The following is a 17,655-nucleotide window of genomic DNA, read 5'->3' as shown; positions in this document are numbered from 1 at the left end:
GCCTGGCTGATTAAGGGTGACATACCCCGCAAGCGGTCCCAGTATGCTTGTTTCCGGTCCAGTGGGGACCAGGCTTGGCAGTTCGGTCTGGACTGTTCCCATGAGGCACAGGGTCAAGACTGATTTGCATATGGGTGGGTCCAAACTGGGGTGGCGTAGTGGGCAAAAGAACAATGGATTTAACCCAGATCTCTTGACTGGGGGAGAATGTTTGAATCATTCAGCATTCCGTGCATCATTTGCTGCAGTCACACAAAGCTCAAAGTACAGCATTTTTTGGAGCTAAAGTTTGGGGTTATACTGACACCCAGAAGCTGGCCGTAGCGGAGAATAATTTTATAAGATCACTTATCTCAGTCATGACCAGCACTCTTCTTATTCCACTTTGCCTTGATCTAAGAGCAAAAAGTATTTTGGATTTGGCACAATTGAAACCATTAATATACTGGATACGCATTTGGTCAACACCCGAGTTACTAGAATATAGGGACTCCTTAGGGGATTTGATGAAAACGGGCAGTGCTATGAAGGTTCCTTGGCTGCGGTTTATTTTTAGCTGTTGCAAGAAGTTAGGCTTACTCCAATTATGGGAGGATCCTGGAAAAACTAATATGGGAGGATTCTGGAAAAATGTGTAAGGCAGAGATTGCTCTTCTGAAATCAACATATTAGGCCTACGTGTATGACCAACAAGCCACAAGGGCGACCTATTGGCAGTTAACAAAACAGTTTATTTATTTTATGCCAAGCCCGCACTTTCAAATATTAATGAATACCATTACACCACCTCTCACAAAAAGTTTAATCGCAAGGTTCCAATTAGATAGTGTGCCCTTGAAGGCATTTACGAACAAGTGGAAAAAAGACCAGGCTTCCGACATGGGTCCAGCCTGCGATTCAGCCCTTGAAACAGAGGAACACATTTTGTTCAGCTCGGAGTATCGCAGCTCACGCCGAAAGTGCTATGCCTGGTGTGCTTAAACCTGGGGATCACCTGTTATACAGTTGCCAGTGAATTTTAAAAATTGATATTTCTGGCCCAATTGTATTCTAGGTTTCTGCTAAATGTCTGCAATGAACAAGTGAAATTCCTGATCGAACTACATTTTTATTTTTTTTAATTTTATTTTGAGAGTTTTATATAGCGCTGATTAGACCCGGAGGTATCAGAGTGCTTTACATAAGGTTCCACAGAAATTACAAAATTACATCAGTTACACGTTACATAGGTTACTAGAAAAACCTTTCAAGAGAGTAGGAGATTAAATAAATGGAGCTTACAAGGGTAAGGGGGTGGGGTAAATAGGTAGGAGGTAGATAGGGTGGAGAGACGAAGAAGAGTCTGCCTCAAGTCCGGCTGGGTAGGTGACAGCAGAGGGGGAGAAGTCCACAACCATCTCCTCTTTAGCTATCGGGTAGCTCCACCGGGCATCAGCCAAACAGCTAGGTCTCAACGGGAAAACAATTAAAGAGCAAAGAGGAGAGATAAATAGAGCATAAAAGGAGAAAGGGGGTGGAGTAAAGGGGTAGGAGGGAGAATACAACGGAGAAACGAAGTAAGTTCTGTCCAAAGACCGGCTGGGTAGGTGACGGCTGAAGGGGTAGTCCACAGCCCATCTTTAGCTACCAAGTAGCTCCACCGGGCATCGGTCAAAAAGCTAGGACTCCATGGTCAGAGGTAGTTTCACAGATTCCGTATCCTGATGGGTAGGCCGGATGGGAGATGTGTTTGAGGACTGGCCGATGGCCGTTTTTTCTAAGAGTAGTAGCACAACGTGTTAGGGACCACTGTGGCTGGGCCCCTCTTATCTCTGGGGCCCCCTTTTTGTGCTGTGGGGCAAGGACGCGTCCGTAGGTAGTTGTCTCTGATATGTGCCCAGGACCTTCTAAGCCCTTGAAATGGTGGGTCTCCTTGAGATGACTCATAGCGGCCATCTTACGGTCAGGAATGGGCTGGGTGTTTGCGTGACTCACTGTGCCTGGGCCATCTGTTCCTTTTCTTAAGCCCTGTCAAGGCGCCTCAATGACTCTCTCCAGTCCCCCCCCCCCCTGCTGCGGGGGTGCCACCTGCGTGATCTCTCGTTAGGGGAGTCCCGGCCCCAATTTTGAAGTCAGGCAGGCCGACACAGGTGTTTTCCCCCCTCCCAGTGGTAGTGTCCTTGCCCCCTTTCACTTGGTTAAACTAATGAATCCGAATTAAAATAAAAAGATACCAGGATATTATAAACTAGTGGTGTATAAAAGTATAAAAGATCAAACCACCCTATCTAACCTGAAATTTCTTAGTCATACCTGCAGATAGCAGGCTGTCTCAACTATATGTTGCAGTGGTGCTAAACTCCTGACTCAGTCGGCTTATTTGAAAAACCACCTTGTACTGCTGGTTAAGATTCTAAAATGTTTAAAATTAGGTTTTAACAAATATTGTAGAAATGTGTACTTTTAGTAATTTTTGGGCTTTCTTTACTTTGTTGTGTCATATTTCCACCAATTTTAAAATTGCTGGGATCTGTTAATGTCTTGATATTTTTGCACTTTATGAATTTTACACTTTACTTGGTTTTGCCAGGATACATTTTTTATTTACAACAAGGGGTGGTGAGGGACAGAGTCTCTGAATTAAACAGAATACTCTCACCCAGTCAAGAGATCAGGGCTAGATCCAACACCGTTTTTTAGCTCATTGCACCATCCCAGTTTCAGAACCTGGCTGTGTGCAAATTAGTCTGTCCCTGGCCCAGTGCATCATGGGAACAGGGCAGACCAGACTACAAAAGCCAATTCTTACACTGGGAAGGAAACAAGCTTCCGGGGACCGGTTTCTGGCATTACAGCCGTCTTCGGCCCGGCTTGCTTGAATCCTGATGGTGCAATGAGCTAGGGACTCATGTCTGAGTATACCCTTCCACGCTTAGGGTGGACAAAAATATTTACAACAAGGGGTGGTGAGGGACAGAGTCTCTGAATTAAACAGAATACTCTCACCCAGTCAAGAGATCAGGGCTAGATCCAACACCGTTTTTTAGCTCATTGCACCATCCCAGTTTCAGAACCTGGCTGTGTGCAAATTAGTCTGTCCCTGGCCCAGTGCATCATGGGAACAGGGCAGACCAGACTACAAAAGCCAATTCTTACACTGGGAAGGAAACAAGCTTCCGGGGACCGGTTTCTGGCATTACAGCCGTCTTCGGCCCGGCTTGCTTGAATCCTGATGGTGCAATGAGCTAGGGACTCATGTCTGAGTATACCCTTCCACGCTTAGGGTGGACAAAAATATTTACAACAAGGGGTGGTAATTTGCATACAGCCGGGTTCTGAAACTGGGATGGTGCAATGAGCTAAAAAACGGTGTTGGATCTAGCCCTGATCTCTTGACTGGGTGAGAGTACTCCGCTTAATTCAGAGACTCTGTCCATCACCACCCCTTGTTGTAAATTATTTTGTCCACCCTAAGCGTGGAAGGGTATACTCAGATGTGAGTCCCTTGCTCATTGCACCATCAGGATTCAAGCAAGCCGGGCCGAAGACGCCTGAAATGGCAGAAACCGGTCCCCGGAAGCTTGTTTCCTTCCCAGTGTAAGAATTGGCTTTTGTAGTCTGGTCTGCCCTGTTCCCATGATGCACTGGGCCAGGGACAGACTAATTTGCATACAGCCGGGTTCTGAAACTGGGATGGTGCAATGAGCTAAAAAACGGTGTTGGATCTAGCCCTGATCTCTTGACTGGGTGAGAGTACTCTGCTTAATTCAGAGACTCTGTCCATCACCACCCCTTGTTGTAAATTATTTTGTCCACCCTAAGCGTGGAAGGGTATACTCAGATGTGAGTCCCTTGCTCATTGCACCATCAGGATTCAAGCAAGCCGGGCCGAAGACGCCTGAAATGGCAGAAACCGGTCCCCGGAAGCTTGTTTCCTTCCCAGTGTAAGAATTGGCTTTTGTAGTCTGGTCTGCCCTGTTCCCATGATGCACTGGGCCAGGGACAGACTAATTTGCATACAGCCGGGTTCTGAAACTGGGATGGTGCAATGAGCTAAAAAACGGTGTTGGATCTAGCCCTGATCTCTTGACTGGGTGAGAGTACTCTGCTTAATTCAGAGACTCTGTCCATCACCACCCCTTGTTGTAAATTATTTTGTCCACCCTAAGCGTGGAAGGGTATACTCAGATGTGAGTCCCTTGCTCATTGCACCATCAGGATTCAAGCAAGCCGGGCCGAAGACGCCTGAAATGGCAGAAACCGGTCCCCGGAAGCTTGTTTCCTTCCCAGTGTAAGAATTGGCTTTTGTAGTCTGGTCTGCCCTGTTCCCATGATGCACTGGGCCAGGGACAGACTAATTTGCATACAGCCGGGTTCTGAAACTGGGATGGTGCAATGAGCTAAAAAACGGTGTTGGATCTAGCCCTGATCTCTTGACTGGGTGAGAGTACTCTGCTTAATTCAGAGACTCTGTCCATCACCACCCCTTGTTGTAAATTATTTTGTCCACCCTAAGCGTGGAAGGGTATACTCAGATGTGAGTCCCTTGCTCATTGCACCATCAGGATTCAAGCAAGCCGGGCCGAAGACGCCTGAAATGGCAGAAACCGGTCCCCGGAAGCTTGTTTCCTTCCCAGTGTAAGAATTGGCTTTTGTAGTCTGGTCTGCCCTGTTCCCATGATGCACTGGGCCAGGGACAGACTAATTTGCATACAGCCGGGTTCTGAAACTGGGATGGTGCAATGAGCTAAAAAACGGTGTTGGATCTAGCCCTGATCTCTTGACTGGGTGAGAGTACTCTGCTTAATTCAGAGACTCTGTCCATCACCACCCCTTGTTGTAAATTATTTTGTCCACCCTAAGCGTGGAAGGGTATACTCAGATGTGAGTCCCTTGCTCATTGCACCATCAGGATTCAAGCAAGCCGGGCCGAAGACGCCTGAAATGGCAGAAACTGGTCCCCGGAAGCTTGTTTCCTTCCCAGTGTAAGAATTGGCTTTTGTAGTCTGGTCTGCCCTGTTCCCATGATGCACTGGGCCAGGGACAGACTAATTTGCATACAGCCAGGTTCTGAAACTGGGATGGTGCAATGAGCTAAAAAACGGTGTTGGATCTAGCCCTGATCTCTTGACTGGGTGAGAGTACTCTGCTTAATTCAGAGACTCTGTCCATCACCACCCCTTGTTGTAAATTATTTTGTCCACCCTAAGCGTGGAAGGGTATACTCAGATGTGAGTCCCTTGCTCATTGCACCATCAGGATTCAAGCAAGCCGGGCCGAAGACGCCTGAAATGGCAGAAACCGGTCCCCGGAAGCTTGTTTCCTTCCCAGTGTAAGAATTGGCTTTTGTAGTCTGGTCTGCCCTGTTCCCATGATGCACTGGGCCAGGGACAGACTAATTTGCATACAGCCAGGTTCTGAAACTGGGATGGTGCAATGAGCTAAAAAACGGTGTTGGATCTAGCCCTGATCTCTTGACTGGGTGAGAGTACTCTGCTTAATTCAGAGACTCTGTCCATCACCACCCCTTGTTGTAAATTAGGATACATTTTTTGCCATGTGTTTCATCCGATTTTATATTTTTCAAAGATCATTCAGTATAAATGTACTGGATGCAGCATTTTGCTGTACCGTGCTATTCTGTGGCTATTCTCAGTGAAGCCCTATGTGATGAATAATGAACTGAGAATTGAAATTTTAATAACGCCTGTAGTATACTTCTATTAATTGACTAATGTTATTTTTTATGTTTTTACTGTACACTTGGTTTTTATGGCAACCGAATAAAGTATTTTGATGATGACTTTCAAAAGTTTGCAAACATCCACAAACATTTTGGGTATTCGTAGACTTTTCAGTGAATCCTACTCTTGAACACACTTTGCGTGTAAAAATCAAACCATTTGAACGTCATAGATATGATTCAGGGGCGTACATGGCTTCATCTATTTGGCTCTGTGTAACTAAATGCTAACAGTGCATGGCATCCAGATAAGTAAAACAAAGCCAAAGCTTAACTGCTACCATGATATCTCGTACTTCATATTCAATACAACAGTTTGTCTTCTGTTTGGGGACCCCAGTGTAGTGGTACCACCATCAAAGAGGTGTGAGGTTTCCGTACTTGGCTGTCTGTTGCCAGTCCAACTGAAGAAGAAATTAAGAACAGACAAAAGGGCCGGTCTCAGCGAAACATGTCCTCACCTCTCAGAACAGAGACTGCAATCCCACCCCTCACCACTGCCATCCACCAAATGGCAGTGCTCCGGAAGATTAACTAGCAGATCCTTGCAAACAAAATACTCCATTGAATTTTTAAAGGTAGCCCTGTCTCTACCCTTCTCACTTCCTCCAGCTACAAATATGCTGGGAATACACTTTCAGTGCCTAGAAACAGTCATCATCCTCCATCTAGTGCAAAGGTAGACCAAGGGCATCCAAAATGGATCCACTGGCCTCCAGTGCTCAGAGTTAGTCACACACAGTTTGTGACAACTCGTGTTGCATGCTTTATACATGCACGTGACATACATAAGGGATGCCAGCGCAAGTGTCTGGGCATACAAATAATAGGGGAACTTTTGAAAAGTGGGTCAGTAGGGCTCACTTCCAATGACACAGATAAAAAGGTTTGGTCACACTATTGATCTCTTCTAAGAACAAAGAATGACACTTTACATACTATGTCCAGAACACAGACAATAGTCCACTGCTCACAATGACTGCACCCTTGGTGAGCACCTCTGTGGCTCAGGAGAAGTACAGGTTCTTAGATTGTCGGGACAGGCCTAGGTCCCTGCACACACACTAGAATAGAGTGAAGCCGGAGCCCAAATAAAAATCATGATACTAGATATACATGCAGTTGGGAGCTCAGTGCAATAGATCATGCCCTTCATCAAGACATAGGACATTCTCTCCCCAAGAGTGCTAAACAATGCAAAATATTGTGTATATTTTATGAACTCATCACTCTTTGGGTGAGGTCGTTGGCAATGTGGAGCATGAGGAACACCGTCAACTGAGAAGCTGGTAACCTCTGTTTTTCATGCAGCTAGTGAGGTCCATGCACCTTATAATGAAAGCATGAAGATGCACGCATTTTTAGGGCTGCTGGTAAGGCACAATCTCACTTTTGGGAAAGGCCTTTGAGCTCATACATGCTTTGTAGCAAATGGTGAGCAGAGTGCATTTGTGGTCAGCAGGAAGCACTGATTACACACGTATGCATTCGTATGCACACACCCACAAAGGAATCAAATGACAAGCTGTAAGCTCATGTTTGTAGGATGGTGACAGACTCCTACATTCCAGATTTAGGGCGGGTTGTGGAGGAACGGTGAGCATGTACCTAGTATGTCAGGTGGTGACATATTTTAGGGTAGGAGTGAGCAGCAAGCTCAGTCATTCTAGGTCAGTTGTTTGTATCTTTGAATTGTGAGGGATACATCAGAATTGTTTTTTTTTGTCAGGTTACATCTTTAATTCAGCTTTTCTAAATAAAAATAATTACACTGATTTTCGGTCTCTATTACCTACTCTCCGTTACGGCACATATAATTTCTGTGTGATGGAAGGGCGCGATTCAGTACTCTACCAATAGTGGTACCTCCGTTATCGTCTGGCTCAATGAACGCCTCAAGAAGCAAGGTGGACTGAATTTGGAGATGTAAAAACACCTAATAGTAATACAAATAGGGGAAGAGGAAGCGCTGATGGCTCACTGTGGGTTATCCTGCTCGATTCAGGACCTTAACCCTCTTGCAAACCTGGACAAAGCAGCATGTCAATTTTTTTTAATGCAGCTTGAGTGAGAAAAAGAAAAGGAGAAAGTAAAGGTGAAAAGCGGTCAGAGAAAGGTAAATTACAGCACATTTGAAAGCCGCAACATCGCTTAATTGCTACTGTAGTATTTAAGTTTAAAAGCACATTTAGTGCTTCTTCAATTGCTTCCTCTCCTTTACTGACTTATCAACATAAAATGTCACACAAATGTCAGCAATTCCATGGTGATTAGTCGAAGATCAGTGTATTAGCACTGGAATGATCTGGAGGTTGTTGGTCCACAAAATTACAATTGAATACATAAATTAAATCCTTTTTTCCCAGGCATTTAGTCCCAGCTTTTTTGCGACCAGGCTTTTTTGTGACCAGGAGTTTTTGTGGCAGTGCGGTTTTTAAATGCTAGCTACAATCGTGGTTGCTCGGTAACAATAGGTAAATTTCAACTGCAGTCACCATTGTTGAGTAGGCCTATATGAAAATACAGAGAAAGGAGGCTTGTGGTCACAGATCATGTTTTTTCAGTTAGGTCTACTTAAAAGTAACCTAGCTTGCTTGGTGGGTTAGTTCTTTTAATCCTCTTTCAGTCAAAACTTGTGGCAAACTGACAAACTCTGTATTGGTACAGTGGCCCAGAAAACGCAGATTGTGAAACCTGAGGTCGACATTTAGTCCGCACATTTGAAGTTATCCTCTTTAAGCAAACAAAACAATCACTGATTTCATGATCAATGCCTCATGTGAGATCATATCTAGGGGTGCCTTGATTTTGGCGGTAACTACTTGGGAGTAGCATCCTTAGTTTTCTTATTTTCAAACTCCGTACGTTTAGATAGAAAAACCTTAATTCACTTCCTACATTTTTTTTCTCATTAACTATCTAAAATGAATGCTCACACAAATACATACACATGCATGCACCCTGATTGTGAATTGCTTTTTAATAGTACTTAGTACAAAGAGAGAGCAAGGAATTACTGTACTAACCTGTACAAAGATAATGTAACCACGTAAGTTTTCTTCCACTAAAATGCTGACTGTAAAATAATTCGAACTGCAAAACAAAATAATCTTGTTTAGCAAATGCTCATGTAAATGATTTGACTTATCCGCATACAAGTCAAGACAGTAGGAAACAAAAAATAAAAAAAATAAATCAATTGTTCAATAAAACTTGCATGTCCCTAACCCAAGTATGCTTTCCAAACACCCCAGCAGTATCAAAGCTGAGACAGGATATGCTCCCTATAGATCATAATGCTGGGCACTCTGTCTAAGTCTAATGAACCCTGGCCTCCAAAGCCTCCATATTTCTCCTAGTTAACTTGATTGGGAAGTGAAGGCCTAGCTCCTAGGAGGCAGCGCAAAGATTGCGTCAGATGCAGCACATACAATAAATATGAACGCTGAGTCATGGATTTACCCAATAAGAAATAACACATTAATAAACACTCTAAAATTACAATTCAACATAGATTATTAGGTAATGGTAGTCATGCAGATCTCAGTTAAAATAAAAAGATATAGTAGAAACTAACTTTACAGCGGTTAGCAGAGACAGATATCTAAAGTAAGGAGTAGGACTCACTACTGAACCAGTTCTAAAATGTATATACTGATTAGGTTGGTTGCAGGGGCCCAAATCTATTTCGGATAGGGAGTTCCTAAATTTTGAGAGCATGTGGCTTAGTCACAGAAGGTGCCACCCACAGTGAGTGAATGGTCCTGCTATCAGAGGGAATTAATCAAAGCTATGATAGGGGGTTAGGAACGGTTACAAAACCAAAACAAACACATTTAACACAAAGCAAGAGAAGCAATAGTTCCAACTTGTGGCCCCTAGTCTGAGGTCGAGGGAAACACAAGTAAAGTGTTTACTGTAGCTCTACAGAGCTGGTCAGGGGGTGGGGGGGGGGCTATTGCAGCTCAGGTATACCCACCTCATGAGTGCTGGAAAAGCATACTAAACCAGACGGATTATGGCACAGGGAGTGCAGAGGATAAAAGAGGAGGGTTGGGGATTCTGCTATTCAGGGGCATGTGCTTGCCAGACAAACTGATTCATCTGATAGGGGTAAGGTAACATGTACTATATATTGTAGCTGTCTCCACGGTCTAGGGTGAAGGGATTCAGCTGGTATCTTTGAGCTGGACGGGTATTTCTTCTTGAGTACCACTTTCACAGCACCAATCCTTACTCTGTAGTCAATGGAAAACCTTCCACTGCTAATCAGGTTGGCTGCACTATGAAAAATGCTTTGACCTCTGCCAATCAGGTAGGTGGAATCTTGCCAGGCTACCCTTGCAGGGTGCGTTGTGGATTGAAGAGTCATAGTCAACCCACCATGAGCAGGGGAAGTAAGTTGTTCAATGAAAAAGAACGTGTTCTATTCTAAGCATGCTAGTCTGGGGCTGGTTGTCACAAGTCTAGTTGCCAAGCAGATTTCAAGGGGTCCTTTTCTGGGAAGTTGTAAGGAGAAACCATACAACGACCTAAAATAAACTTGCTTGCACAGGCTTTGTTGAATAATGATGTCAAATTCACTCTAGAATATTGGCATCCCAACTTATTACTCTTGGCCCGTATTCATTTCGGTGTATCAATATTCAGTTGGCAGTAGATATGAATTACTTAGGAGAACCAATTATAAAGTACAGAATACCCCTCAATAGATAATTAGAAGGCTTTTATTTGAGTTATTTGAGTTAAGTGGATATTTCTTGGAACGCTACTGTACAAGATAGGACATGGCCAAAATATGAAAACACACATTCTAGCTTTGGCACCCAAAGCACTAAAAATTAAAGAAAAATTAAAGATAAATTGCGAACTGTCCAGAAGTATAACAGTAAAAGAGCATTACATAGGTTGCTTTCTTCTGCTCTTGCTTTTCAAGCTCTGAATGGAACGATTAGTTGATAAAATTAGATCTAACCCAAATATTCAAGAGATTAAGACTTCAAGTGGGCTCATAAGGTTGCCCTATTCACCAATTATAGTTTTTGTTTCTTGATTGAGCACGAGATCTCAGTAGCTGTGATACTAAGGGAATTACAATCCTTCTCGGAGGGGTCAAGCCTTAAAACCAATTTTAACAATTTCATCTTGAAATTACTTTTTGTAGGTCAAACATTATCACTCCATATAACCTTAGCTGTCATTCAAACTATATGACAACAGCTTACACATTACACTTGGCCTAATACATTTTCCACAGGAACTTTGTTTAAAGCAACTTCTGAGGGTGACATTGGCTTATTAAATGGTCGAACCCACCATGCAGCAAGTCTGGATTAAAGAGGAACACAACAGAAACCAAAGCTACCTTCAAATACACAATGGCTCTTTCTCAGGAATAAGTGGCCTCCACAAATCCCTTTACTATCTGTGATGATCCTATTTTAACAGACAGATATGGTCACACCACAACATATCCTCCGATTACCCCCATTTTTAAAATAAAAATCCTGTCTCTTCTGGGATGACTGACACAGCTTTGCATACTGAGAACAAATAATCCTCCAAGAGTACAACGAATTTTTGTAGTAGCAAATGTTCCAATTCGGTGTTTGAGACCGATACAAATGCTTTTTGGCAATGCACCAAACCCAATTTAGGTGCAGGTAACTTTTTTTCCTACTCTTAGGAAACTGCCCGATGGTGCCGCCGAAAAACAAGGAGGAGCGGAGGTCGATGAAGGAGCCTCGCAGCTACGCCGCCATCTCGTGAGACGTGCAGGCCATGCCCTTGGATAAGGAGGCGCTACATGGAAGGGCGTTTATATATGCATCTCTTCCTCCCTAAAATAGAGATCTTAAAACACTGAAAGGTCACAATCCCCAAAGTTGCAGTAAAATTGTAAGTTTTTCTTTTTAAGCACAGCTCTGTTTCCTTAAAGGAAAACTGACTGAATGTAAAAAAATAAATTAAAAAAAAAACTTTTATTTTTATTAAAAGACAATCGCAGACATGGTGGTGTGCTGATCCCAGCATGCTACCATCACCTCCAATCGGAGTGAGTTGCAATTTGCAATCTACCCCATGAATATTAAAGAGGTATGGTGGATTGTGACTCACTCTAATTCTTAGTTTTTTTAAATGACCTACTCCTAAATAGGCTGGTTCGGAAATTGTGGTCACAAAAATACTGATCGCAAACTGCGACTAGTATTTTGAGAGCAGTTAACAGTACATCTGGGCCTTTGTTCTGTCCCTATAGATAATTTACGGCTACTCCAAATTGTACTCTGGTCCAAGATTCAATCTGTGGAGGTGTAGAAAAAGAGCTAAAACGCTAATGGAATCTCTGTTTGCAACAACTATAAAGAAAGGGTATATCTCAACCCTCTATATGAATAGCAGAAGCCCTCAACAGACAGCAAACATAAATATATGTCAAGATGGGAGGTAGATTTGGTAGTAAAGATATCTGAAGTTGCCTTGACGGTGACATGGCTGAGAGTTGTGAAATCATCAGTATATAAACAATTTAAAGAAAACGCATATAAAATCCTTATGAGATGGTACTTAGCTCCAGCACTATTAGAAACAGTTTTTTGCCACTGAAAGCATTGTTGGCAAGGATGTAACAAGTCAGCTACTAGGTTTCATAACTTGTAGCAGAGTATTCAATACAAGCGAACTGGAAACTAATTTTATACACTAATAAAGAGATCAAACTCATTCCACTCTTCCAGACCCACTGTTTGTGCTAAGGGGTTATACTGGGAAAGAGCATCTATATCCACTGTCGACACCCATTGGAAAGCGGATCACACACATGCCACTGGAAGCCAGACTATCTATTGCCCAATTCCGAAAAGCTCTCAAATCCGAAACCGCTGAGTATTTGGTAGACTATGCTATGGAATATCGTTAACATAAAAAAATTGACAGGGATTGTCCGTGAAAAAAATCAGAATTGATCTGTGAATATACGTAAAGATAGAACACACAATCGAGGTTGGGGGATTGCTCGTACCGGACAGCATCACATGTTCAGTAGCAGCTTGCATTTCCTCAATTTATGATAAAAGCAACCAATGAAAATATGTATAATGTTGTCTCGAAAACATTTTATTTCATTGCTATAAACTAGAAATACTGTGTATAGTGCTATGTTCACCATTATAGTTGATGCATACCACAATGACTGCCATCTTTTCCTTTTTGTAGTAAACTCTCAGTACGTATAAAACCATAAATGAAGTAGTTAAACTACGGACGATACCTGGATACGATGAACTGTGGATTTTTCACCAGAAAAGAATGGAACAAAACAGAGGCAGGCCTTAGCAGCAGAAATGCCGTAAAGGGGGGCATGGCCTGCACGTCGCACGAGATGGCGGCATAGCTGCGAGGCTCCTTCATCGACCTCCGCTCCTGCTTGTTTTTCGGCGGCACCATCGGACAGTTTCCAGCGGCAAAGCCACATTTCAAGGTCTGAAGATGAGGTGAGCCCAGCGCTCCCATATTTGACACCTTTTCAAGTCTCCTGCACCTGTAATTCGGCGAGATTCGTTCCACTCTATTCTGGCCGCCATTTTGTTTCCTCCTTCGCGCTATTAAAGCTTTTGGTGCGATGTTCTGTGGAATACTTTCTTTTCCTTGAGACTGCCTCTAATTATGATTTTCATTGGAAGGTATTTGCCTCTATCACCTTTTCTATGCTGTTTTCTGCATTTGGTGCATTTTTTCTCCTCAATATGATTTATTTGAAGCTGGACATTCCGCCATTTTGAATATTTTCTTCATGTTCTTCTTTAATATCCTTATTTTAGTCTCTTTGGCGCTGTTTTTGCATCCTGTGGATAGGAAATAGAGCTTATTTCGGACCACCTATTTGCATCTTTATGGGGAAATTGCACAATCTTAAGCTTTCTGCAGCTTCAAAGTCTACTGTTTGTTCAGACTCTGACTCCAATTTACAAGATATGGAAGATAACTCTACGCCAAAATCTGATTCCGCCTCAGGATCAACTTCTAAAATGCAATCTTCCAGTAAACTTCCAACAACGACAGCGGCTACCAAGCGCTTAAAGAAAGACCCTCCTTCACCAGGCTCTGCTTCGACCTCGTCCTCCATGGATCTAATTTTAGAGGAGATTCGCGCTCTCAAACCATTCATGGAAGAGACCACGAAAACTTTGCAATTTTTGCATGATAAATGGTCTACACTGGAATCTCTTGTTCTTATTGTAGAACAATCAACAGAATCTCTTCAGGCCTCATGCTCTCGTATTTCTTCTATGGAGGCGGATATACTTCAACTCAAAAGACAAGCGGAGGATTTGGAAAATCGAAATCGCAGGAATAATCTTCGACTTTACGGACTTCCGGAACTTTCTGAAGGGTCAAATCCCACTGTCTTTTTCCAATCCTTCCTTCCAAAAATTCTGGATTTACCCGCTTCTTCTTCTTTCAACATGGACCCAAGTTATCTAATAAACCCAGAGGTGTCATTATGCTGTTTCTGCAATACACTGATCTTCTACAGGTCCTATCAGCCATCAAATCCAAGAAACAGATCATGTGGGAGGGTCACCGCCTTTTCCTCTCACAGGACATAGCTAAGGCCACAGCTGATCGTCGGAAAAAGTTTGTGGATCTGCGTCCACAGCTACGAGCTCTTAATGACAGATTTGGTTTGCTTCATCCTTGCCTCTTCAAGGTTACTTATAAAGACCAGACTACCACATTTGGAGATCCAGCGGCCTTACAAGAGTTCCTTCGTCACCATGGAGCGGATGTTATGGACACCTCAAGAATTGTTTAAATTGTTTCCTATGAAGTTGGTCTAGTGACTGTTTTCTCGTCATGTTGGTTTTTCTTGTTTGTCCATTTACTTACCCTTTATATAGTTGTATTTTAATTGTTGTCTTTTATCTCTTTTTCCATGTTTTTTCTCCATAATTAGTTTTCTTTTCTTCTCTCTTTTCGCAGATGTTGTACCCCTTCCACCTCTGGAATGTTAAAGGTTTAAATAACCCAATTAAAAGGCAGCGGGTGTTGTCTCATCTAGCTAAGCTTAGCACTGATGTTGCCCTAATTCAAGAATCCCACCTTTCAGAAAGCGAGGCCTCAAAACTTAAGCGATGTTGGGTGGGTCATGTATTTAGTTCTTCTGCTGTGGGTAAGAAAAATGATGTTGTGATTCTGTGCCATAAAAAGTTAAATGTTCCTGCTATTTCTCATGAATGTGATATTGATGGTCGTTGGGTGATTGTTAAACTTCATATAGATAAGATTCCTATAGTTATTTTTAACATTTTTTCTCCTACTGGTGTTGACAAATCTTTTTGGCCTAACATTTCTGAAAAATTGTACTCGCTTCATGATGATTATATCATCTTTGGTGGTGATTGTAATCAAATCCTTGACCCCATAATAGATAGAAATTCCAAAGTTAAATTCTGTAAGTCCACAATGCACAATCAATGTACTGCTTCCATACATCATAATGCTTTAGTAGACATTTGGAGATTATGTCACCCTGACATTAGAGAATATAGTTATTATTCCCCTTCCCATCATTCCCAATCCCGCATAGATTACCTTTTTCTATGTAAATCGTTAGCTCAACATGCCACTTCCTCTGACATTGGTTCCATTTTAATTTCAGATCACGCACCCGTCCATGTGGATATTGACCTCATTCCCTTTTCTCTCCACCCAGGCCGATGGAGGTTTAACAACTCTCTACTCCTTGACCCTACGTTTTGTGCCAAATTCAATGCTTTTGCCACTGAATTTTTTATGATTAATCATACCCCAGATTCTTCCTTTGTTATGGTGTGGGATTCTTTTGAAGCGGCTGCTAGAGGTTTTAATATTAACGTTGTCTCCCAACGGAAAAAGCTTATGGAAGCTAAATCGTCTCAACTTATTAATAAAATTAAACTTCTTGAATATACGTATTATCCCTCTAGCACTGAATCCTCCCTTAAAGAACTTATTGAAGCTAAATTCACCTTTAATAAGTTAACCACAGACGCGGCCTCCAATTTTCTCTTAAAATGTAATTCCCGCTATCATGGAGGACGAAATAAAATGGGCAACTTATTAGCCAATTATCTGAAAGTGCGAAAAAAACGGACTAAAATTGAATCTATTCTAAGTCCTACTGGTGTCTCTTTATTCAAAGACAAGGATATCCTAAACGAGTTTGTTACCTTCTATCAAAATCTTTATACTCCAGAGTCTGTCCCAGACTCGGCTGATCTTCTTTCCTTTTTACAAAATATACCCTCGCCTCCCTCTACCCATGTAGATTTTTAATCCTTGGAAGCGGACATTTCTTTAGCTGAAATCTCGCATGTGGTTTCGGTTTTACGTCGTGGGAAAGCACATGGTCCGGATGGTTTTACCATTGAATTTTATAGTCATTTTGCTTCACTTCTCTTGGCAAATCTTTTACTTTTATTTCAATCCTTTCTGGCATCAGGCTCTTCTCGAGGTACGTTTCAAGAAGCCTTGATTTGTTTAATTCCTAAAGAAGATAAGGATCATTCGTTGTACAAAAATTATCGCCCTATTTCTTTAGTAAATACTGATTATAAGATTTTTGCCAAGATCTTAGCTCTTAGAATGGATCCACTTCAACCTGATTTAATTGGTCCAGAGCAATCGGGTTTTGTCAAAGGTAGATTTTCTTCTGACAATTCGCACGTCTTTTTTAATGGGTTTAAGTAAAGCTTCTTCGCTTAATCATCCTTTGGCTGCTATTTCCCTAGATGCGGAGAAAGCATTCAATAGGATTAGCTGGGATTTTATGTTCAATGCTCTCAAATGGGCTGCCTTTCCACCTACATTTATTTCTTTTATCTCTTAACTGTATTCTGGTCCTCAAGCTTCAATCTTTACTAATGGTATGGTTTCCGATTATTTTTCCTTACAGAGAGGTGTTAGGCAAGGTTGTCCTTTCTCCCCTTTATTGTTTGTGTTCGCTTTAGAGCCCTTTCTCACTGAGATCCGTCTTGATGATAATATATCTGGTTTTCATTTTGGTTCCCAACAAGTTAAACTTTCAATTTACGCAGACGATATTCTTTTATACTGTTCTAATCCTCAATCTTCTCTTCCTTTAACAGGTCTCTTCCTTCTCTCAAGTCTCTGGATATCGTCTGACAAACACTATCAAACACTCGTCTGACAAAATCGTCTGATAACACTGACAAATGTGAAATCCTTCCTTTAAATCATTTACGTCAGAAACATCTTTTCGAACATTAAGGTTTCTCTTGGCAACCTTCGAAGATTAAATATTTGGGAGTTTGGTTCGCTCCTCTTTTGTCTGACACTCTAAAAATTAACTTTGATTCTATAACCAAAAAAATGGATACGGCTATTACCAGATGGAAGCCCTCTTTTTCTATCCTGGTGGGGTCGTCTCGATTCAATTAAAATGATGTTATCACCGCTTATACTATACACCATCTCCATGATTTCTATTCATATTCCTGACTACTATTTTAAGAAGATCGATTCTACCCCTCTCAAATTCCTGTGGAAAGGCAAACGTTCTCGCATAGCCTTTACCGCCCTGAAGAAGGATAAATCTCATGGTGGACTGTGCTTCCATGATTTTAAATCTTATCATCGAGCTTTCTCCTTGAAACAGGCTGCCCGTTGGATTTCCACTGATCTCACCTTTTATCCTCCTCTCTAGCTAAAAATAGAATCCTTCTTTTTTACTCCCTTTGAGTTTCGAGAAATTCTCTCCTTCACTTCCAATATGTCTTCTCTTCGAAACCCTGTTATCTCCTAGTCTCGTAATCTCCTTATTCCTTTTCTATCCTCCTCTTATCCCTCTTTCAATTCAATTCATCTACAGCCTATTTGGCATAATAAACTTCTTCGAATCCGTAATCGTACCATATATTAGAAGTATTGGC

The 17,655-nt window shown here is 42.0% G+C and overlaps 1 protein-coding gene across 1 annotated transcript in view; it reads right to left on the bottom strand.

Moving 5' to 3' along the window:
• CUL2 (cullin 2) overlaps positions 1-17,655 on the bottom strand; it is a 517,464-nt gene that overhangs the window by 94,015 nt on the left and 405,794 nt on the right. Inside the window, exon 17 of the mRNA XM_078663320.1 lies at positions 8,749-8,815. Within this exon, the coding sequence (XP_078519446.1) occupies positions 8,749-8,815 (67 nt within the window). The remainder of the gene's footprint in view (positions 1-8,748; positions 8,816-17,655) is intronic.

This window comes from Lissotriton helveticus, chromosome 10 (assembly GCF_964261635.1).
Source record: "Lissotriton helveticus chromosome 10, aLisHel1.1, whole genome shotgun sequence".
Lineage (NCBI taxonomy): Eukaryota > Metazoa > Chordata > Amphibia > Caudata > Salamandridae > Lissotriton > Lissotriton helveticus.
This window is presented reverse-complemented; position numbering and strand designations above follow the sequence as displayed.